Source organism: Arctopsyche grandis, chromosome 6, assembly GCF_051622035.1.
Source record: "Arctopsyche grandis isolate Sample6627 chromosome 6, ASM5162203v2, whole genome shotgun sequence".
NCBI classification, from domain to species: Eukaryota; Metazoa; Arthropoda; class Insecta; order Trichoptera; family Hydropsychidae; genus Arctopsyche; species Arctopsyche grandis.
The window spans coordinates 13,108,625-13,133,263 of NC_135360.1; the positions used below are offsets into that span (position 1 = coordinate 13,108,625).

The 24,639-nt window shown below is 32.4% G+C and overlaps 1 protein-coding gene across 7 annotated transcripts in view; it reads left to right on the forward strand.

The window, feature by feature from the left end:
• Nucleotides 1–24,639, forward strand: part of LOC143912724 (uncharacterized) — a 168,478-nt gene that overhangs the window by 114,405 nt on the left and 29,434 nt on the right. For all 7 annotated transcript variants that reach the window (XM_077432050.1, XM_077432048.1, XM_077432049.1 and 4 more), the window contains one exon: nucleotides 7,424–7,487. In XM_077432050.1, the coding sequence (XP_077288176.1) occupies nucleotides 7,424–7,487 (64 nt within the window). The remainder of the gene's footprint in view (nucleotides 1–7,423; nucleotides 7,488–24,639) is intronic.

Sequence of the window (24,639 nt, forward strand, 5' to 3'; positions counted from 1 at the left end):
AATATGCAGATTTCGATAAACATTCAATCATTTTGATGATTGCTGCTGCTTTTTTTTATTTAAAAAAGTTTTCCCGAGAAATTTACATTCGATTGCTGTTTGTGTCATCGTATGGTGTTCCATTTGGAACGAAACGAGCTTAAGTAACTTATAAACAGAAATGAGATAGATCTCGAACACAGAACGCTGCTTAGAATCTAATCAAAATGCGTCAGTTCGTCGCAATTCGACCTATGCCAGAGCCTGGAGCTTTCGCGTAACGAATTTTCCTCCCCAAAGCTCGACTCTACATACTCATAATTTAAATTATAATACACACTGCAATCATTACCGGCTCATTTTGATGGATATTTACACAATGTACTTCGCATACGCCTGGATCGAATATGACTGGGCTCATTGTTATTCATGCACGCGCAACGAAATATGTATACTGTAAATATATGTATATATGTATATTTTAATGCACACAAAACGGCGAAATTGAAATACGACATTTCGCCGGGGCTTGGGCTAAAATCAATTTTCACTTGGACTAATCAACAGGATTACAATGGATTGCACATAATGGACATTAGCGGTACGAAAATTCGCGCGAATTGATCGAACACATATCGACGTGCACATATCTATGCGAGTGTGCAAACCCCCATCAACCCCTCGGAACTCCATTTTCGGATGACATTCTTGTTGCTTCGACATACCGTCGATACCGGTTATTGTTTTGTGTTAATTGATGCTGGGGTTTACGGTTACAATTTCGGTCCGAAATCGCTTAACTAGCTATGTATATGTAGGTATGTTATTAGCGTTTGCAATGCGCGTTTCAATCGTTGTATTTTTATGTAATAATTTATTTATGTATGTATGATTGCAAGTGAGCACGTGTCTAAACTGGCGTAATCAAAATATCTTTTTATGATTTTATTTATTTTTAAATGTGTATATATGTATATTTTACATTCTTATTCTCATTTTTTGAAATGATAAAATTTTATATGTAAATATGTAATATTATATATGTGCTAGGATAAGGCTGCCATAATTGTCGGGTTTTATGGCAGATATGTATTATATTATGCTCGCGAGATATGTATTATATTATGACTAAACATCTACGGTTTATAACAGGAGCCTCATTTCAGCTTTTTCTAGGAGTGGGGGAGCTAAAAAATTGTAAAATCTGAAATATGAATGGTCACGTATGAAAGTAATTTTTTTTAAACATTTATTATTATCTGTGATGTGCAAAGTAGTCCAGTACTGGGTACATCGTGTTTGTGCATATATTCTTCATTTCCTTCGAAAAACCAGAGTAACTCAGTGCACATGTATACAATAATAGGATCATTTTAGATGTATGTAATTGAATTAAAATTGTCGACTATTTATTATACATAATATAATATATCAAATTGTCACATGTACGTATGTACGTACGCTTCAACTTCAGTCGCGTAATAATACTTGATATACATATTGCCGGGTTGAAAAAATTATAACAAATTATATGTATTTTGGTCACGTTTGTATACGAGTTGCACAATCAAACGACACTCCGGACGAGCGTATAAATTTAACGAAAGAGCCACCTTAACGGCGCCGTGTAACGACACTCCATAACGACATAACGAACTGGATACAAAGGTACACTACACACATACACACGCGCACAAAAAGTCATAATCATTCAAAGGATAATTTTTATTCACAAAACCAACTCAATAACGAAACACAATGTGATATTTACAATTAGTTATATTCGCTATATCAGGAGACTTAAACGCACCTCATATTTTAATTATTATGTTGCTGGTTGTGTAAACAAATCATTGCATTTTCTATAATATTATGTAAATAACGGAATTTCATTTTTGAATTTGAATTAACTAATTTAAAATCAGACTATTATTTTTATACTTTATGAACTGAATTTCATTTTTGAATTTGTGGTCAATTAACTAATTTCCAAATTGCCATTCCAAATTCCAGTATAGTTATAGTTATATTAATATTAAAACTTTCAATAAACAATATTGTATTAGAGGTATCAAGCATATTACGGCTATTAACTGTTAAATCAGACTATTATTTTAATACTTACATCATTTCAGTTTATAGAGATTTTCGAATTTTCCTTTAACCAATTACATTGGTATATTTTAATCCCCATTGGTCGAAGAACTCAAATCATGTGTCAAGAAAAGCGAATGATTTATGTCATACAAGATTAAAATGTGTATAACTTAGAATAATTCATAAGGTCGAAGACAGCTATGAATGTTTAATTCCAATTTTTTTTATTTAATTGATAGAAAGGTTTAGGAGCTGTGCTTTATTTACAAAACCTGTTTATTTTCCTGTTACTTACGCGGACTCTCATTTTCGGAAAATTTGGAATGTTCATAATGAGATCTCAATTCGAGATCTTAATTTGAGATCTTACTCGTGTTATATTATTGTACTTAGCTTTTGATTTATTTATGTCATATTTATGTTTATTTTGTTTTTTGTCATGTTTTATTTTCATTTCTATTATTGTATCTTTTTTTAGCCATAGTGACTACTTATACATATGTACATGTATATATATATATATATATATATATATATATATATATATATATACATATATATATATATATATATATATATATATATATATATATATATATATATATATATATATATATATGTATATATATGTACATATATGTACATATATATATATATGTAGTTTCTCGTTCTTACATCCGTCGTCAAGTAATTTGGAATGATAGACGAAAGCGTCTATTATTTATATTCTATTATTATTTTCTTTGACATGTTCAACCCTTAAATTCGCTGTAAGCCTCCTAATTGCATACGTGTTTCAACTTACGCGGGCGTGTAGTCAATCATACCAATAATTGCGACATGTACACACTAATTATTGCAAATAGTACTACATATTCGCAGCACTAGTACGACATCAATTAAAATACGAATTGATTGTATAAACAGAACTAATACACTACAAGTGGACTACACATGTACATATATATTCGTGGTTTTCCGTCGCATGTGAACAGGATCAAAGAGAAAAAAAATATATAGGAATCGTCATTAATATATTTAGTGATACTTCATTAAATGTGTATTTCAACAACCTTCATAAATGTACATACTACGTATACTTATTTATAATATTTTCAAGGCTTTATATATTTGCATAGGATCTATCAAGATCTCAGACTTCTCAATTAGCATTCAAACATTTGTCTTACACTATGTGTATACTGTCGTTAATAATCTATCAAAATATACTACCTGAATTTAACATAGGATTACATTCTCGGTAAAAGTCAAATAAATATTCCATTTTCTTTTAGTTTTTTTAGTCAATGCTATAACTTTTACATCATTTTTAAACCAGAAGTGCTGTTAGAATTTTTCCTAGTTTTATTTTAAAGCATTCTTTATAAAATTAGTTCCACTAAAATCATACTTGTGAATAATTAGCCTTGCTTAAATGAATCAACATTCAGTATTGTGTGTTCATTTTGTATGTGTACACGATAGGTACTAATTCATGTGAGTATGCGCGTCCGCCTCCAAAACAAAAATTAACACGGTAACAGGATTAATTTGTGGATTAACTTAATGTAATGTGAATGCACTTGGATTATGGAGCAATTAGCAACAATCATGACTGACTTACGAATGCTGGATATGTGGGTTCGTTTGTGCTAACTCAATAATTACATTTAATACATAACTTCGAGCAAGTTGTGTTCTGAACCCAATTAGTGTCTAATGTTAAAAGTTATGAAGTTCGTTATGTGTGTATATGTATTTTTTTTTCCACACTCAAATTCTCATGCGCCTGCACTCACCTGCAATTAATAATCAATTCGATGCATAATATCTTACGAATGTTATTGGGTGTGTTTTCTTTCATACGTACCGTCCGAGCTCTGTGGGAAAATTCCGCTTTTCTTCGTGCCGTAAATATATCGCACTTCTTCATAGAGGCTAGCTTTTATTTTATGTAAAATTCTCATTCGGTAAAGTGGCCGAACACAACTATACATATAATAACCGAGCGAAAAAGAACGCTGATTTCATAAACAAATGATTTTATTTGCTGCATCGTTTCATAACTACTTCAGTTCGATGCAATAAATTTCTCTGGATATTTTAAATATTCAAAATTTTCAATACATTTTTATGTACATATAGATGTATGCTCAGATAATTTATGTAATTTTAATACTAGAAATTATACATTATTATTCATATAATCAAAATATATATGTGCTTATATAGATATATTGATTCAACATATGTATGTAGCTTCTATGTAGTGCATTCGAATGGACTATTTATCATTATCATTCATGTATTACTGAAAATGCTCTCTTTATGGAAAATAATAATGAATATGACTAACTACAGTTTGTTTAAAGTTAATTAAAATTTAAAAAGTATGAAATTGTTATACGTATATACTTTTTAATTAATAAAAACTTTTTTTTGTTTCAAATTTCATCTTCTGACTCGTAATGATTTTTTTTTAGAGTTGTAGCCTTATGTAGTATTTTGTCGTTTTTGCTGGTCATCATCATTATTAGAAGTCACCTAATTCACATGTAGTCTTCCTTTATACCCTTTTACATTTAATTTCAGTGGCGTAGCTAACTCATAGAAGAGCCATTCACTTGTACGAATATTACTTTGCTTCATCTTTATTTTACGTCACAGAAATGTAAAACGGTCCAAGCAAAAATTTAGGCTTGTATCGTTACAAACCATAAAAAGCCGTTTGGGTTCAAGTGGGGTAATTAATCACGTAACGCCATTATTAAAAAAATACTTAATTGGAAACAAATCGAAATTTTGCAAACCTTAAATCGGGACGAAGACGAGGAAAATAAAGATGATTTTTTAAAATCGGAGAAGTAAGCTAAATTATTTTGTTGTAGAATTATAATACATGATAGTCGTTAGTTAATATGTATTAACAAACAATTTGAACTATTTCATCTTATATTTTTAAAAATCAGGTTAATTGGGAAGGTAAGGGGGCCTTGGATAAATTTTGCATGAGGGTACAAAATTCCTAGCTACGCCACTGCTTACGTTACTACCATTCGAGTACTTTTTTATCCACTTTTTGTCCAATATTCTCGTCATGCACTTAATACCCTATTACAATGTCCGATCAGATCATTATTTAAAAATTAATTCCTTATAGCAACTATTCCTGTAATTCCTTTTTATATACAAACGTTTGTAATGCTGTTTGTTGTTATATATAAAATAAATAAATATGTGAACCGTCCATTGGCATTTCAATCCCTTCTCTATGTCAACTACTTCTTGACTTATTCAGCTTTTATTTTATAAAAGAATTAAATTTTACCATTATGCATTACGGGCTGCCCCTAAGTGACACTAGTGATATTAAACTTGTGCATATTTAAATTTATAGATTATGAATTTGAAATCATATTCAAATCGTGTTGACAAATACTGGGTAGGATAGTTTTTGCCAATTTGATGAAAAACTGTTTCAACAATGAAATCAGATAAATTGACAAACTCTGATAGGAAACGACCGACTTGGAGGCACAAATATTCAAGTCCTACCAGATCACTGCAAAAATACTCCGAAATAAATTATTTTCAATAGAGGTTAACCCAGGGCTCGAACCCGGGAACCTCTTTTTGGTAAGCATTAACGCAACCACAGTAATATACTGCTGTTACATTTCCTGTATTTTCTCGTTTTGTGGTATCATAAGTTAGTGGCGGAAAATTCAATGATTTAAGAGGGCTGTACACCCGGAACCTTAATTTTGTTGACGTTCCTTTCTTCGATATATATATTGAGTGAATGCGACAATATATATCAATATATATTGAGTGAATGCGACAGTTGCTCTTCGACCAGATAATACGTATTTTAAATCGACAAAATCGAGGTTTCGTATTCTCCAGTTTTCTCCTCCGAAACAGGACCAATTTAAAAAAAAAATTCATCATCGGTATGAGAAAGATATTTTCTATGCAACTGTGCGCGTATTTTTTTTTAAATCGACCGTTAAATAAGCACGCTGGACTCTTTTCGTGGGTGTAAAAAAGAGGCGATTTTATAGATGTTTGGCGGCTCTTAACTCCTATAAAAAATAATTAATCAAAAAAATAAAAGCACAGATGCATGCCAATAGTAGATAGCCATCGCACATTAAAAAATAATTTCTCTAGTGCCATAATTGAGGAAGGGAGCAGTGTAATACGTTTGTATGGACAAGGCGCTGGTGTCCAACCCTCTTAATGAGTAAATGTAATTTTCTTGTGAAAAGACGTAAAAGATTTACATGAATTTAAAAAAAAAATCCTTATTTCACCTGAATAATATTAGTGATGCTTTTCTGTCTTTCTAACCAAATTTGAAAAAAAATAATGAAAATGATAAATAGGACAAATTATAAATACTCGTATATGCTCATCTGCTCTCAAAGTTTTTTTTAATAAATGCTAGTATGTGCAGCGTTACGTCATTTTTTTACCGGAAGTGCATTGATTTGCAGCTCAGAGATGGCACACCGGGTAAGCTTTTAACGGCGGCTGCGGCCAGCGGTAGTAAACCGTTTTTAACGGCAAACCTGTAAAACGTGGCCGTTATTTTTGCATTCGCCCACTTTCGCGGGGGCTTTTAATTAAAAATTTCACTCCTTTGGTCGAGAATCGCCATTTTTCCGGCCATTATTATCTGCGGGGTGCGTTTTACACGCGCGCTTCGCCTCAATAGTTTTATGAGACCGTGCCGTCACTCTTAACGTTCGAATTCATTAAAAACCCCAGCCATTTTCATTTATTAAAAAAAGCTTATGTGCTCTACCGATAACGAACTTAAGCTTAAGAACTTAATTTGAAAGTGACGAAAGTTCAATTTTCAGTTCCGAAAACACTATTTCTGTCCGACTTAATTCACAAATTGTTAACACTTCTTTTAGCTCGATATGTCCAGAATCATAGAAAAGCAAAATAAACGTATTACAGGCCACCAGTAGTTTTCAATGTTTTTGAACGTAAAACATTATATTTAATGTTTTGCGAAATATTTATCGAGATGAAGAAAAGTGGACTTAAGCCTTTTTAAATATAACGGCTCATATGTTTGTACATACAATGCATTGTCCTGTCTGTCGACATTATGTAAGCGGGAGTCGATCCAACGACGTGTGATGACATGTTGATTGACATCATCGCAATCCCTTTTCCAGGCGACGCGTACACATGCATATATTTACATACATACATACTATAGAATGATTATTGTATTAAAATAACAAATTTCCTTCAGAATATTGCTTAAGGTTCAATATTTTGAGAGAGTTTAATCAACATTGTTCATCTTCTTTTTGTTTGATTTTAGAATCGAGCAGCTCATTGTATCCAGATTGAAGAGCGTGTCAGCTCATTATCAAAACGTTGTGACGGTGAGTAATTCTTATCTAAATTTTATACTTTAAAGGACTTGTATGCTCGATCAATCGATGAACGAGCGGATAAAGTGTTCGCCCTTGTTCTACATAAATTTTAGCATTGACTTGGTCTTAGACTACGTGCTTCGTTCGCTTCATTTTATCTATTGTACTTTCAAAGATTAGGTTACTGTCATCACTTTCTAATATACATACATACATAGTTTTCGAATGACAGCATTCGAATTGACTAATTATGTCCAATAACTACATACGTTTTTTCAAACTCTCACAATATTTATGTTCATAAAATGTAGTTTTATCGAATTTATTGTACTTTTATTACATAAATACATACATCAAATATGCCATGACAGGAATTACCCTAAGGCGACACATTTTTTTAGATTATTTTTGTACATATGTAAGTACTAACAATTTTTAACTAGCAGAATAGACTAGTGGTTAGCATATAATTCTTTGAACACGGGTTCAAATCCAACTGGTTTATGTTGGCCAGACCTTTGATTTGTGATTCCAAGTCGATCGTTTCCTATCAGAGTTTGCAAATTTATCTGATTTTCATTGAAACGGTTCTAACAAATTGGCGATTACCCTACCCATTTTCTCGTAAATTCTCGAGTTTTCAGCAATCTCGAATTTCGCTGAATTGTATAAAATGCTGCAAATTTACAAATTTGACCATAAATCTCTCTGTGGATGTAAATTGATATGTATTTACTGAATTGTTTAAAATGCTGCATATTAACAAATTTACCCATAGATGTCCTGTGAATATTAATTGATATGTATTTATGTACTTCGTATAATACTAATAATATTTGTATCAAATGTACAATATTTCTGGCTAGGAAGGCGTTTTTGTTTAGACTTGGTCTGATATAAATTAAAAGATTATATTAAACTTAACAGGATTGAATACATTAGAAACTTCTATGGACATTTTTTTTTGATACACAGAAAATTTTCGAGAAATATATTAAGTAGGTAGCATTTTATACGATTCAACAAATTGGAGATGCTAATGATTCAAACCTGTGAGAAACTGAGTCGGAGGATACCGATTTTTTGATCCGTCCACAATAATTTAGCTAGAAAAGTCAGGAGACGGTCGATCTCACCAGCAGCGTATTTGGCCGAGACTTGACCTCTCTACTAGTATGCAATAGCTTTACTAGTCCACTACCCTGTGGCTCTGATTTAAATTTTTTGACATACACAGCATCTATATATTTTGTAAAATATCATATAAAAGCAAACTTATTAATTCGGATTTTAGAAAACAACGGGAATCATTACGAATAACGCCAACTACGACTAAATCTTATTAGCTTGTTTTTATATCGTACATAAATAACTCATGAACTGGGGATGTCAAAAGTTTGATAATTTAATTAGTTCACTTTAGCAAAAGTACGTCTATTTTAGTTTAAGCTATATATTATATAAATATTTAAATATCTATCACTGAATTATATACATTATTTGATCCACTTGAGTTGCAAAAATAGTAATGGTGTATGGGAAAGTTAATAATTCACTCAATATCATGTGTACATTCAACTATATTTATGAATGTTGAGAACCACGATGAGAAAATTTTTCGACAAGCTTTCTTAGAACATGAAATAAAAGAGTTAGCGTCGAAATCACATGGTCTGCCAGTAAATATTCACGACTTTAGCTGACATAAAGTCGTCTTGCTCTCAAGACGGAAGCTTTTCATAAAAAAGAATGAGCCAATAGGAGATGAATATAGTCGTAAGTTTAGACAAAATAAAATTTCACCAGACGACGACTATCAGAAGCTTTAGGAGAGCAAGAGCTTTGTTAAGCAGACGGAATCAATGAGCAATGTATTGAATTCACTCGTATCTTCCAATAAATATCTCACGCTAAACCCCTCCTTCAATACGATAGTTCCACGTAACAGAATTGTAAATCGAAAGTTCACAGTCCAAATCCTATTAAAATTCATTTAATTCAATATGGAATCGAATAATATTATTTGTATTTGCACAGTCACTGCAACATGATTAAAATAGTATATATTTATTCTACATACATATAAAGATGAAAAGTTTGCCGCAGATGCGTGTATAAGCCGCTGTATAATTGAGTGTATCTACATATGTATGTACATATGTAGATACAGTGTGCACCTGATATACACGTGTTTGCTGAATGCGGGGGCCGCGTTTGCTTTTAATATAGTGGATATTGCACACGCAGTGCATCCTTGCGGTGCATATTTGAGGATTCATAATACTTTCATAGGATGCGCATAGGATCGCTCCTTCCGCCACTCGGTTTTGTAAATTTCATTTTCGTCTATTTGAACGACCCCCCATCTCCTGCCGCTTTCCTCATACTCCACTTTTCTATGTGATTCGACTTGTCGCACATTCAGGTGTAGTCAACCCTCGACAATGCGTGAGTCGGATACTTATTTATCTCCGATACCTTTGCGTATTATTTGATTTATTATTTAGCTTGCCCGCAATTGTTATATGGCCATATTGCAAAGCTATTGTTTTACATATATTATGACTTTAAAGGGGGGTAATCACTGAAATTCGTATCTGTTTAAGCAATTTGAGGAAACTTTCTTGGTTTTTTTACATACATACATATATGTATTATATGTATGTATACATCCTATGTGTATATTTTAATATATTTAAAAATATATACATACATATATAAAACCAAAACGGCGTCTGTAATTCGTTTCTGATCGGCTGTCGTCAAAATCGATTGGTCAAAGTTTGTCGTTAAATAATATAATATTATATAATTTTTTTTCGATTCAAATAAATTTAATAAAAAAACAAATGAAGACTTTCTCCATAATTTTCATTTAATTTCCATTTACAGGGCGAATCCGGGCAGCACCACTAGTAATTAATAAATTTAAAATATCGCGAGAAAAATCACCCTAGCAGTAAAAAGTTATATCTCTAAAATTTGAAAATAAAAATAAATTAATAAACTATTTACATTACTCCATGTAAAAGTACACAAATATATGTGAATAAATTAATTTGCCAAATGCATTAGTTTAAAATGCGAGCAACTGTAGGGTACATATTCGAAAGTTAAATTTTTAATGAGTCTCCTAAAATCGGCGCGCTTTTGGATTTTAATTTACATACTCGGCACACATTAATGCGTATGCACGATTGATGCATTTATAAATCTCCCATTTACACCTGCATAACGTCAATATCGCGAGCATTTATGTATGCACTTGGAGCTACGATTACGCGCCGAAATGTTTACCGTTTGCGATTCGACTTGATTCAATTAATATAAATGCACTTTTTGATATTGGAACGTTAAACCCGTGATACGACATACTACACGATTCTTAATGGAAGAGAATAAAACCTTAATCGTATTCTCTCCCTAAATCCGAATAATAATATACGCTCTTTATGGAGTAACTAAAACGTTATTGGAAAAAATTGCACTAGTGCAGCAGCCGCGCACGTTTGCATTCCGTCGGATGAGGATGCATCCGGATTTTAATACGCTCGAAGTTAGCCCAGCGACGTCTGTCCGTCTGTCCGGATGGACCGGACGTTTCAAACTTTTCAATAATCGCAATACGGGTATAATATTTGTAAACTGGCCACTTTATTGCGGACGCATTTCCATTTCAACGTTGCTTTGGCAAACACGATAGAATTGGTGCTTCGCAACGGTAAATAAATAAACGCCGACTGATGTGCCGCAAAGGTTTATATAATATATTATATAGGTATAATGAGTCCGATTTCGAAGAAAAGTTTGGATACTGCTGAAATTTTCGACGAACAATTGTTACTTAGATGTACGCACTATAAGCGAAAATTTCTTATACAGACTCTTTTCACATTTGCAGTTTTTTAGGTGCGTTTTCATGGCACTTGCATATTCACTACCCGAGTATATTTATAATAAATTGCGATTGAAATTGAATATTAATATTTTTTATTTAATTTTGTGAAATGAAATAAATATAAACTCAAATGAGAGAGTAACAGGTTGAAATGGCAATGGGCGGGTCACGTATCTAGAAGAACGGACGATAGATGAACGAAATATGTAAGTGCTCGAATGGTACCCGAAAGAATGTAAAATGGTGCAAGGAAGGTTGCAGAAGAGATGGGTGGAAAAAATCAGAAGAATGTGTAGAATGAGATGTATGAGAGTTGCACAAAACAGGGACGAATAGTAACGTGTTTAGAGAGGCCTTATTACAGCAATGGATGGCTGTTGTTGATGATTTAGTGTTAGTGTCTCGTATGTAATTTGTACACAATATTCTGTCAATCGATAAACGGATTTTTAGATATTTCCTTATTTATAATGTTCATATTTGTTTGCTTGATTGCGGAATAGATTTAAATTTTTGCAATTTTTTAAGATAAATATAAAATTTTATGAGTTTGTTTGTATATTTATTTCATTTTATCACAAACTTACTATGAAACCTTGATAGACATTGGTTCTATAGTAACCATACGCACATCACTTGTAAAGTACTTGAAACAAAAGTATATGTTTATTCTCAGATTTTTCTATTATTTTAAACATATTTACATATTTATTTTTGAAGTTTCGACCATTGTGGGCATCACAGGTAATTCAGGTAATTCCTAATGCGCCATAATGGTCGAAGTAAAACATATGTATAGGTAACATATAAATCATATGTATAGGTATTTAGCATATAAAACATATATTTAACATATGATACATATGTATACGTATTTAAGTCCGAAAAGGGACAGAAACTTTGAATAAACTTATCCATACGAGCCTATCATTCATATATAGCCCTCTTAGTTATTTACATTTTAAACATACTTAAATTCTAGTGAAATTCAACACAGGTATATTTCATTTGTTAACAGTAATAAATGAAAGCGCACATATGTACATATAATATATCCGGCAAAATTGCAATAAAATCAAATTACGTGCTACGAAAATACACGCGGATTAATAATTATTCGAACGCATCACGTTGCGGCCTGCAAATGTTAATTAAATGCATACATACATATGTACGTTCATTTCAACTAATGCATCGATGATTTAGAATATAGCAGAGAGAGAAGAAGAGAAGTATTGAACAACATTTTAATTAATATATACATATACACACTATACGAATCATTGATTCTTTAACAATTGAAGCATTATTTCAATGCATCGTGAGGGAGCACTTTTTAATGCGTTGTGGTGCGACACAGGGCTGTGCAATGGGGGATGAGGGGTCTTGTGGTAACCCTCTGGCTCACGTTATGGCACGTTCAGACGGGGCCTCGTAAAAACTCGCACAGCTATGAAATTATCCTTCGGATAGGTCGTTACGCGAAACCTGAAACCGACACCGCATTTCATTATTTTTCGCGAAATTTCAGCGGCCATAAAGGTTTCACGTGTAAGGCGCGAATAAAATCATATATAATTTTGGGCTAAGGAAACATCGAATTTGGCCAATTTAATAGTTATTTGTCTACATATTTATTTATACGGTCAAAATAATGACCAAAAGAAAAAAAATGCAATACAAATAAAGTAAGTAATAAAAAATTTTAAATGATAAAGATAGACAAAAAAATAAACCACAACATGTTAAAAATATATTTGGATAAATCGCATTTTAGCTTACATCTACTGACATTAAATAATTCTAATTTATACAGTTCATTAACCAGTCTGTGCAATCTTGATATGGCTGAGTTCTAATAATAATTGGTGATAAACCTAGGAATATTAAGAAGATGGTTACATCTAATTGATCTGCCCGGTACATGGAATCTGATTAAGCTCACCAATTCAGAGCAGTCGAAGATGCCATTAAGAATACCAAGCAAACATAAAGTATCATTAGTTATTCGTCTACACAAAATTTTGATTGAATATATACATATATTTGTTTCGTATAAATATATTGCATCTATGTATGTACATACATACATACATGTGTCATGAAAACATCGGTTCAATTTTTAAAAACGGTGAAATATTTTAGAAATGATTGTCAAGCTGAAAAATATTGCGATCGTCATATCTGGCCTTCTTTGTATGGATTTTTGTTTAGTTTCATTTATATACATAGATACACATTGCATCGGACGGCTTTCTATATCTATTTATTTATGTCGAATGTACGTCAATATATACATATATTGCAATATACATACATATATACAGATTTATAGATTATAAACTTGAAATCGTATTCAAATTGTGGTGACAGATAGTTATTTTTACAATTTAATGAGATAGTTCGTTGATTTTGACAGTTTGACGAGGCACCGTGTCAACAATAAAATCAGATTAATTGGCAAACTCTGATAGGAAACGATCGACTTGGAGTCACAAATATCCAAGTCTGACCAGCAGCACTGCAGAAATACTCGGAATAAATTATTTTTAATTGAGGTCAAACCTGGGCTCGAACCCGGGATTTATTGGTGTTAACGCAACCACCAAGCTAATACAAAAAGCCACAGTCTTTTGACAAAACATTGCCCCGAATAGTTTGGCGGTGTAAATGTATGTGAATTTTCTATGACGATTTTTTATTTATCTGTGGATTGATATTTTACAAAAATTGACTGCATATTTGTCAATTGCATGTCTAGCAATTTGCGCGAGCAAGATACAATAGGAACAGGCTTTTCCTCCCGTATCTGCCCGCGCACATTAAGCAAGGCTGTACGACAAAAAGAGATAATATCACCGCATGCCACTGATATATATTATATATACATACATAGTACCGTTTACCACGCATACAATATTTTTGATCTTTCGACTTAAGATCTTTTAATTTTCGATCTTTGCTTTCCGATATTTGCTTTTTCGATCTTTCGACCTTTCGATGCCGTGATGTAGACCCACGAGCAAACCAGATAAATACTTTAATTTTTCCTTTAATTTTAAAAGTCACTTTGAATATTAAGTAGGGTTGAATTTATTATATTATTTTGTAATATTACAACATTAGTCTTAGAGTAATGTATAGACACTTTGTACTGAAAAGTCCAGATCACTTCGATATTTCTATGTTTGAGTAGAAATTAAAGTTACAAGCACTAGTTTAACAGAGGGATTTACAAAGGTTTCACTAGGGCTTTTCAAAAGGGTTTTCACTGATTCAAGTAGAGAAGTAAATCACAATATAAAGTTGGTGCTGTTCAAGTTAATCTGATTTACTGAGGTTTGGACGTCCTCTTTTATACTGTTATTGTCAATTATCCTTATCGATAATGGTTGCCGTTCATCGTTACTTTGATATCTCCTTTGGTTATTAATTTTTCAATTGATTTTTTACGTGGTCATTTTTGTTAGGAAGTAGATAAGCTTCCGTATTAAATATCCTTGTTTATGAGGTCCATAACAATATACATATATATATATATATATGTACGTCAGGCAGTTCGATTCGTTCACTATATTCAGCATAGCAATCCAACATAATTTATTCATATAGCAAATTCAGTCTTGAAGGCGACAAACTTCCAACTAATGATATCATATTTTTCAATACGACGTACACGGTTAATAAATCCTCGTTGAACTTTTCCAACTAGCAAAGCTTTACTAGACAGATAGACTCGAGTCGTTTGATGATAATAATAATGCACGGCACATCCTTTAACAAGTGTCGCGACACGAGTTTTAATGAGTTGTGCGATTTCAATAAAACACTTTAACATCGGCCAAAAGGAGCTAAGTACATCCCCTGCGAGAACTTCCATCGAATCCTGTTGATATTCACGGCTAAATCACTGACGTGTGTCGTAGTTTTCTTGCGAGTCACATAACGCGAAACTTCCAACTTGATACCCCTCCCGAATGAGGATGGGGGTGTAGATGGTGTCTAAATAAAAGTGCATTTCTGCTCCTTCCTACTTTACCCCTCCCCCCCATCCATATAAAGCTCGCGTTTAAATTTCCAGTGCACCTTTGTCAGTGAACGTGGCCCGCTCTCCCGCGAAATTGCATACACGGAGAGGCAGTGGATGCACATTGCACCAGACGATACTGCGAAACCAGATCCTGAGCGGGAGTCAGGATGCGTTCTCGTTCTAAGAATCCTGAAATTTACTCGAATATCGCTTACGCTCTTACGCGTCTAGGTATATTAAAAATTCAAGCGAAGCTTCGCTCGCAAATTTTCTCAATATCGAAATATTTTAAATGCAATATATTTGTCATACGTTATAGTCGAAGTGTATTTTCAGTCGTAATATATTCCAATTGACGTTTTAGGTCATTCATATTTGAATACAATTCAACTAGTAAATTATATATCTACAAGGGCAAATACACTTTCAACATAGTGCGCCAGTTGTAATATAACAATTGAAGTCTGATGTTTTTACGAATGCTTTAGAATTCAATAATGCGTTACAATTTGCTAGGCATTACGAATAAAGATTGTGAGGACCGTATTACGATAACTCTAAGAATGTGTTCATAACAAAAATGCGATTTCCAACTCAATTTACTAGTAGAGTGACGTGTTCACAAAAACCTAACCTCTCCATCTAATCTGGTATCAACTTTTAGTCGAACTGTATTTTCAGTTGTAATATATTTTGACCAGTTGGAATGTAATTCGCCATATGAATCAACTAAATAGTCAGAATTTTATCATTCCGGGTCAGAATTAAAATCAAATGGTTGCAATAAAAATAGCATATGATCAGAATAAAAGTACTGAATGGTCATAATAAAAATAAAAAATGGTAAAAAATAATAAACGGTCAGAATGGTTATAATAAATGGTTTAAATAATGAAAAGTCGGCATTAAATTATTTTTTCCATAGACATAGACATTTCATGACAGATCAACCAGTTGTACTAATATTCAATGATGCAGCAGTAACAACACTATTGCCAACAGAATAAAAAATTCTGACCAGAATAATTCTTAGCATTTGATGTAAATTATGACCAATCCAGTCTAAATTCTGACCATTCAATATAAATTCTGACCACATACGTATTAAAATTCTGATCCAAAAAGTACGAGCCTTATTTTTCTTCGGAAAAATGCTTCAACAATTTAATTGAAACCTCTTCATAAATAAAATACGAAAGTTGGTGTCAAATTAAAATAAACCTATAATAAAATAAAATACCCTTTGACCTGTCCCATTTTGGTACAGTTCTAAAAATTATCTTCAGATACTTTTTACCACTCTTAGGCTTGGCCTATTTAATTCTACATAGGTATATCTACTTTTAGACATATGTATGTATATATGTATATATGTCTACATATACATACATACATGTACTTGTACATATACAAGTATACATGAGTATGTATATGTATATATGTCTACATATATGTACATATACATGTACATATGTATATACATATGTCTACATATAGACATATGTATATCTACTATTTAGGCTTCATATTAGTAATTTTAGTATAAAGTTAATTTATACTAGTAATTTTTGTTAGTTATTATTATCAATTTCAACATCTATAAATATAAAAATCAATTTTTGTCTGTCACGTATGCGTTCCTATACCATTCAACCAATTGCGATTAGTCTTACCGGAGTTATTGTGAGTATGTCCACGATGGTCTTTGTAAAAAAAATCGCCCAGAAACAAGAACGGAAACGGGGAAAACGGGAATGAGTGGCATTGCAACGCAATAATTTAAAATGTTTTCGCGTCGCCACCTGCGTTGGTAGGGTAAAATAAATAAAAAAAAAAAAACAATTTCAAATGTGTTCGCCGCCTGCGTTTTTCCGCTGTTAAACGCTTGGACAAGTCAGATCACCACGACTTTAACTCGGGAACAGGAAAAACTGGAACGGGAATTGCATGCGTTATTGTGGCATTGCAACGCATGCTGGGTTCAGCTAGTCTAATATATAATTTTGAAAGACACTTTGTATGCAAGTATGTATATATGTACATATGTATGTAGGTATCTTTATTTGGGAACTTCGTAAACAAAACAAAGTTTTCTTGACGACAATTCAATTAATTGAATATTATATTTTTTTCGATTCAAATAAATTTAATAAAAAAACAGATGAATATTTACTATTAGATTCGCCATTTTTACGCTATTTATATTACAAATAATGAGCAAAGTCGGGTAAAAAAACGTATATTATATAATACGTATTTAATATAATTATTTCTTTGAATTTTCTCTGTTTGTTTCACGTGAACTAAGCATTTTCTTTTGACTCCTGCACCGTCTCTCATATCTGGAACTAATCGACTCCAGTGGAAAAGTTTATATGCGTTTAAAAATACACAAGCCACCCCTTCACTACACCCCTACTCCCGTCTTCCCATCCGAAGCCACCCCTTTTTAGAGTTTCTTCAAAAATAAAGTTCCGCATTTCAGCGAGACACCAAGTTTTTCTGCATATTCCCGTTGATGTATTCCGTTCGCGTTTTTCCACGGAAACTCTCATCGCGATATCTGCCTTCCTTCCGTCACTCCGATTTCTTCAAACTAAAAGCATCGCAATTGCGTCAACTTTTTTACACATACGACAGTACAGACCATATTATACGTAGGTATGTACTGTCATAATTAAGTACGCGTATATCATTATTACGAAGTCGCTGTACAATTCCAAGATTTGCAATTTGGCTGCGAACCGTGGCCCCAATCAAGACAGTATGTGACGAAAATTCCTAACAAGCTCCAACAACGATGTAAACTGCACTAACTGTATGAAAAAGTCAACTGTGATATTATTATTGTGTACGTCGGTGGGAGGTGGGGGTGATATGAGCTGTACTTGTGTTATACTTATACCTATGTGCGTTCGTGTTGTAGTGCAATATGAGAGGGATGCAATGGTGCAGTCGGTTCGTTTTCACGTAATTAAATGTAAGATTAAGTACAAACAAGAGCGGCTTGATTAAACAATTAACTCGGATGCTGGTTAAATACTGCCGCTGTTCACTTTTTATCGTCGTTCCACATTGATTTCAGGTCTCACTCCAAACAACCCCCCCGGTGTCATCGAACTTTATAGTAATTTTCAAAAGTCGACATTTTTAATTGATTCGTTTTAAATAACTATTGCTGAATAACCAGGGCTGTGGGGTTAGTTCAAAATTTACTGACTACGACTCCGACTTTATTTTATGATTCGACTCCGACACCAGCGTCAACGATTTTTGTAAGATCGACTTTTCTTGCCACATATAAAATTGTTAGTAATAAAAATAATTGCGATTTTAAAATATAAAACAATTAAAGGAATTAAAAAATCACCAAAAATTTACATGTAACCGAATTTTTTGGATTATTGGTAATTAAATAGGTATAAATAAGTAAAAAAAAACTACATTAATAGTACATATATGTATATGTATGAATTTCATGCCCAAACAAATCAAAGAAGAAAAAATAAAAGACGCCGGAAACAATCGGTTTTGGTCACAACATATCAAAATACTTGCATTTCAACGATATTATTTAGTACCGGATTCAGCTAGTGAACCCGACATGCATTGCAATGCCACAATAACGCAAGCAATTCCCGCTTCCGTTTTTCGATGTGTTTCGATAAGTGAATGCTTCAGTTTCCAATCAATACTTGATAATCAAATTGAATTACAGTAATGATAATTTGTCGGAAAAACGCAGGCAACGAACACATTTGAAATTACTCAATTGTTTGTTTATTTTACTCTAACAACCCAGGTGGCGACGTGAACATATTTGAAATTATTGTGTTGCAATGCCACTCATTTCCGTTTTTCCCGTTTCCGTTCCCGTTTTTGGGCGATATTTTTACAGAAACCATCGCGGACATACACACAATAACTCCTGTAAGTTTCATCGCAATCGGTTGAATGGTATGAGAACGCATACGTGACAGACAAACATTGATTTTTATACATATATACATACATACATATATAGATGTAATTTAAATTCATGGTTTTATAAATAAATTCATTAGTGGGTTTACTCCAATAAAATTGGAGACCAGTTGACACATACCGTAATACTATTAATTAAAGAAAATAATACAAAAGAGTCAGAGTCGGTTGATTTTTAACGACTCCGACTCCGACTCCACAGCTGTGCTATATAGGCAAAATCATAGAGTAATTTAATTTTTTATATTAATATTATACTGCTGTATAATATTAATATATCGTGTCGGCTACTGCTATACAACATATGAATGTATCCATATATGTATAATGTACTAGATAATATTTTTCATACTGCTGTTTTCGTGCCGTTACCGGTCTGTGCTGGGCTAGTACATATATGTGAACCTTTATCCTTTATTTTATTACATATTTGTGAATTAATAGTATATACAGTATGTATGTATACGCAATCCTATTTTAAGAATATGTTTTTATTAAATGGTGGTTTAGTTTGACTTAATGTCTATATGTTTTATCATTATAAATAAGATATATGTATACAGCTTATGTACATATACATACATACATATATAATACATAAACATGTGTGCATATATGTATCCCTGTACCGTTATGTATAACGTATTGATTTTTTTTATTCGAATAAACATCATAATTTTATTTACAATTTCAGTACATCATTATTAAAAAAAAACCAACCGAATCACATTATTTGAGTTTTGTTCATTTTCTATATTTTCCGAGAGATTCTTTTACTCATATACATGTAAATGTATATATATATATTTTGTTAAATAACAATACAAGTTGTTTAACTTTGTACAAATATTCGATTGCCTTCTGTATGAATCTCATAATTAAAAATAATTATTACTAAGAGAGCTTTTTGCCGAGCCAAGCCACCTTTTCATCTACAGTCTAGAGGAAAGCTGATGAGGAGAAGAGAGGGGAGGGACGGATTGTTTAACGGTTTTTTTATGACGGTTAATTTGCTCGAACTTAAAATGAAACGCGGTTTTGAAGCGTATATGTAAATGACAGCTAATTTCTTTTTTAAAACAGGCAACCGAGTATTTATTATTAGTTCGCCTTGCCGGGGGAGAGGGTCTGAAAAACAAAAAGTATGTTCTCTTATTTTACAGGTAAAGTATGTTGTCGGTTGAACCTCTGGAAACAACTTAGCCTTTGAGCTGTTTTATAAATTCTGCGTTTCGCACTTCGTTTTGCATTTCTACGGTGAAATTTTTAATTATTTTCGTCAAAACGCAACTTTAGCTTTTGTGGAAGTGGTTAGGAAAATGGCGTCGATTTGTTCTCACGTGTTATTTATTTCTTATGACTTAAAATCGGTTTAATTAACGAAATGGAATTTTTATACATGCCCGTTTAATATATTTTTATATTAAAAATGGTATGAAACATCTCGTTCTCAATTTTGAGCGAAAATTTTGTTTTAAATGCAACTAAAAGGTATGTATTACAAACAGCGACTGCATTTCTTAAAGAAAAATTAAATTTTTCTCATTACCTTTTGCATCAGTGTTTACTTTTAAACAGTGGAGATAGATCGTTTGAAGGCATTACTATTGCTTTTTTTTTCTTCATCTCACTCCAAACAACGTGCAATATCCATTCTTAAGAAGTTGTATTTATTCGCTCCGGGCATTCGTCATCCACTCACTGTAAACAGCTACGTTTTAATTATTTTGAAATTTTTTTATATTATTTTAAACGACGAAATCAAACTATGCATATCAATTACGAACGACATAATATTAAAGATTTAGAATTTATAACAAAAACTGCAATTTATACAATAATTTCATACATATAGATATATGTATACATTTAATTCCTATTATGCTGTACATTAACATAAGAATAATATAATACTATGATTACTAACCAAATTAAATTAAAATTGTAAAATAGAAAATGATCAGTAGATCAGTAGCTATTAAAATAGATATAAGATGTATTGTGAACATAATTTCGTAATAATAAAAAGCATTTAAAAATCAAAAAAAATACATACAATTGAAGTTTATAAAATTATAAATAAAAAACTATTGCAATTGTCCTATGATAATCCTCCTTACGTTTAACAATAACACTCATATGAGAGGTCATATTCTCAGACTCCAAAAAGATACTTCAAAATAATTAGAAAATCCTTCTTTTCAAATATAGTGGTTAAATTTTTTAATAGGGTATCCAATGAATTGGAACTTCTAGTATGTAACTTAAACCATTTTTATAAATAAAATCGAGATGATTTCATTTCCTTTTAAGTTAAGCTTATATTTTGTATATTTTATTTTCGTCTATTTTGAGTTTTTATTATTTTAATTTCGGTTTTCTTTGCTTTTGATCATTCTGAAGGTCCAAAATCTCTAGCTCCAGTTCTTTCTTTACAAGCTCTGCAATGCAGCTATTTTCATTTTATTTATTTGGCAAATAAAAGGATTGGTGAAAAAAAGAGACCATTCGTTCGATTATAGTAAACTGCTGAAATCTCTTTTCAAACTGTTCTTGAAGCACTCGAAGGTGTTTAACCAATAATGACACGTTGGATTCACTGTCACCTACCATTTCCCTCATATTTAGGAAATGCACGAAATACAGAACTAAGTTTACAGAACCTATCATTTTAGCTACATGTTTGTCTTTTCCCTGTAGCTCCCAAGTTTAAAGAACTCAACTTTTCCATGATGTCTGTGATAAAACCCAAATCCACCAGCCAAATCTGATCCGATTGATGCGGAAATCGCAATCACAATCGCGAATGAAGAGAAGATAAAAATGTACCCAGTGCAGTTTTGACTACATAAACATGGGGAATTATACTGACAAATGAGTTCGAATTACATAATTATTAAATAAGTATTTTAGAAACTCGAAAAAATAAAAAAGTTCTGTCGCGGTCGAATAGTGGCGAGCGCACACAAATCAGTCAGCGAGCGCCATGGTTACTCGGGGGCACGGGGTTGGGAATCCACGGTGTAATTTTTCTTAAATAACTAAATATATTGTTTTGTAAATAATATATTATAGAATGAGCTTTCCACGATGTTAATAAATACTTCCAAAACATAACGCATTTTGGTTTTAAAGTGTAACACCTTGATAAAACATGGAATTTTACCAACAATTGATTTACAAATTAGGATAAGGATATATTTTACGTTACATAACAAGTTAGGATAATCACTGGATCATAAATTATAAATCATTGGCCAGCAGTATAGGTCAGTGGTTGCGTTGATGCAAACCACCGAGAGGTTCTCGGGCTTAAGCCCTGGGTTGACGTCGGTTGAAAAAAATTCATTCGGAAATTTTTCTGTAGTACTACTGGTCAGACTTAGATATTTGTGACTCCAAGTCGATCGTATGCCAATTTATCTGTTTTTATTGTTGAAACGATTCCTCATCAAATTGGCAAATCCAGCCTAATATTTGCACCACTATTTAAATATGATTTCAAATTTAAATATGATTTCAAATTTATATATGTATATACAAGTGTAATCAGGGCCACCGAGAGGAATCCCGGGCCTTATGACGAACTAAAAAAAAATATTTTACAGATATACTTTTAATATGTGAAAAATCTATCAGAACTTTGCTATTATTTTTTAAATAATTGAATATGAAAGTACATATATAATATAACAGGTACGATTTCCGAAACGGGGCCCCTTGAGTAGTACGCGCCCTTAACTCCCTCCCCCCTCTCGTTGGCCCTGAGTGTAATACCACAGTTTTCGCTCAGGGGCAAACCCTTAATGGCATAATTAGATTAAAATAAAGAAAAAATAAATCAATTATCAAATTCAGTTCCAAGTGATAAATATGTACAACGTTTCACAGTTTCTTCTAAGAGCAATGAGATATCTATATACTTGCAATATAAATAACACTCTTTCGAGCAATCTAGCACTCTTTCCAAATCTCATTGTAACATAAATCACAAGCCTTTAGTTTGGATATACATATACATAGTACATATGTACATACATACGATGATCTCCAACCCTGGACAATCGTATTTTGACGGTTTGTGTATTAACTACAAACGTGACAATATTCACCGTGCAAATTTGCGTGTTTTTTCCTAGATCGTATTACTGTTGTTTAGTATGGTAATGCGCGTTATGATGGTTCTGAAGCGTAACTGCGTGCCTGTGGAGTGTTTACCAGGACCTGGGGATGAACATAAACACAATTCGAAACGTTGCGAATTCGCACTTAATCTCTGTATCCGTTTAATTGTCACGATTTATTCGATCACAAACTCGAAACGTTTGAGACTCGGTTAAAAATATACATCACGTTCCGCACACTGCGCGGACCTTCGATTTTTCCCCTCGCATATATTTGCTTTAATAACAACATACAGTATACGTACATGTAATTGTATTCCGGTATTATTTTCAGACACTGGCAAATTTTTCAAATTTTATGAGTGCGTAATGAAAATCGGCTCGGGTGTAAGCTCAATGGACCGCGCGAATAAAACTGCGCCGTAAGGGACGTATTTTCCGGATAACGATGAACTTTACGACCGGGTCGTAAATACGGAAAGATCGTGACAATAGTTTTCGATGAAAATTTGTCGGCACAAAGCTTGCCCCCTTTCTATACACGTATAAATATATCCATTTCTCCACCCTCATCCCATTTTCCGAAACCGGAAGTGCACCGTAAATGCGTTCTTACGACGTGACACCGCGTGCGTTCCAGTCCAATACCGGTGCATTGATAAATTTGGTACATTTCAACTATGTAAATATATGCATATTTTCCAAACATACAAACGTATGGATAGAGGTTGAAAATTAGTTCCAAATATTATACCTAATTTTCACACCTTTATTTTTATTTCATTTTTTGATATACATATATACATACATACATTGTATATATATACTTATTATGAAATAATCTGCTTTGAAAAAAGCATTGAAATCATTTCTAAAAATATAATCGAAAACATACATATATGTACGTATATATATATATATATTTGTCTCAATATAAAATATTTATTTTCCGACTTAGCGATATACAAATGTACATTTGTATAATATTTCAACATTACGAACAGTTATTTTTTTACCATAGTGCCATTACACTTTTTTCCCCGAGGCGACATCTATGGCCAAATTTGTACATATGTATTTTGTATAAATTTATAACATTATTATCATAAATTTTAAATTATGTAC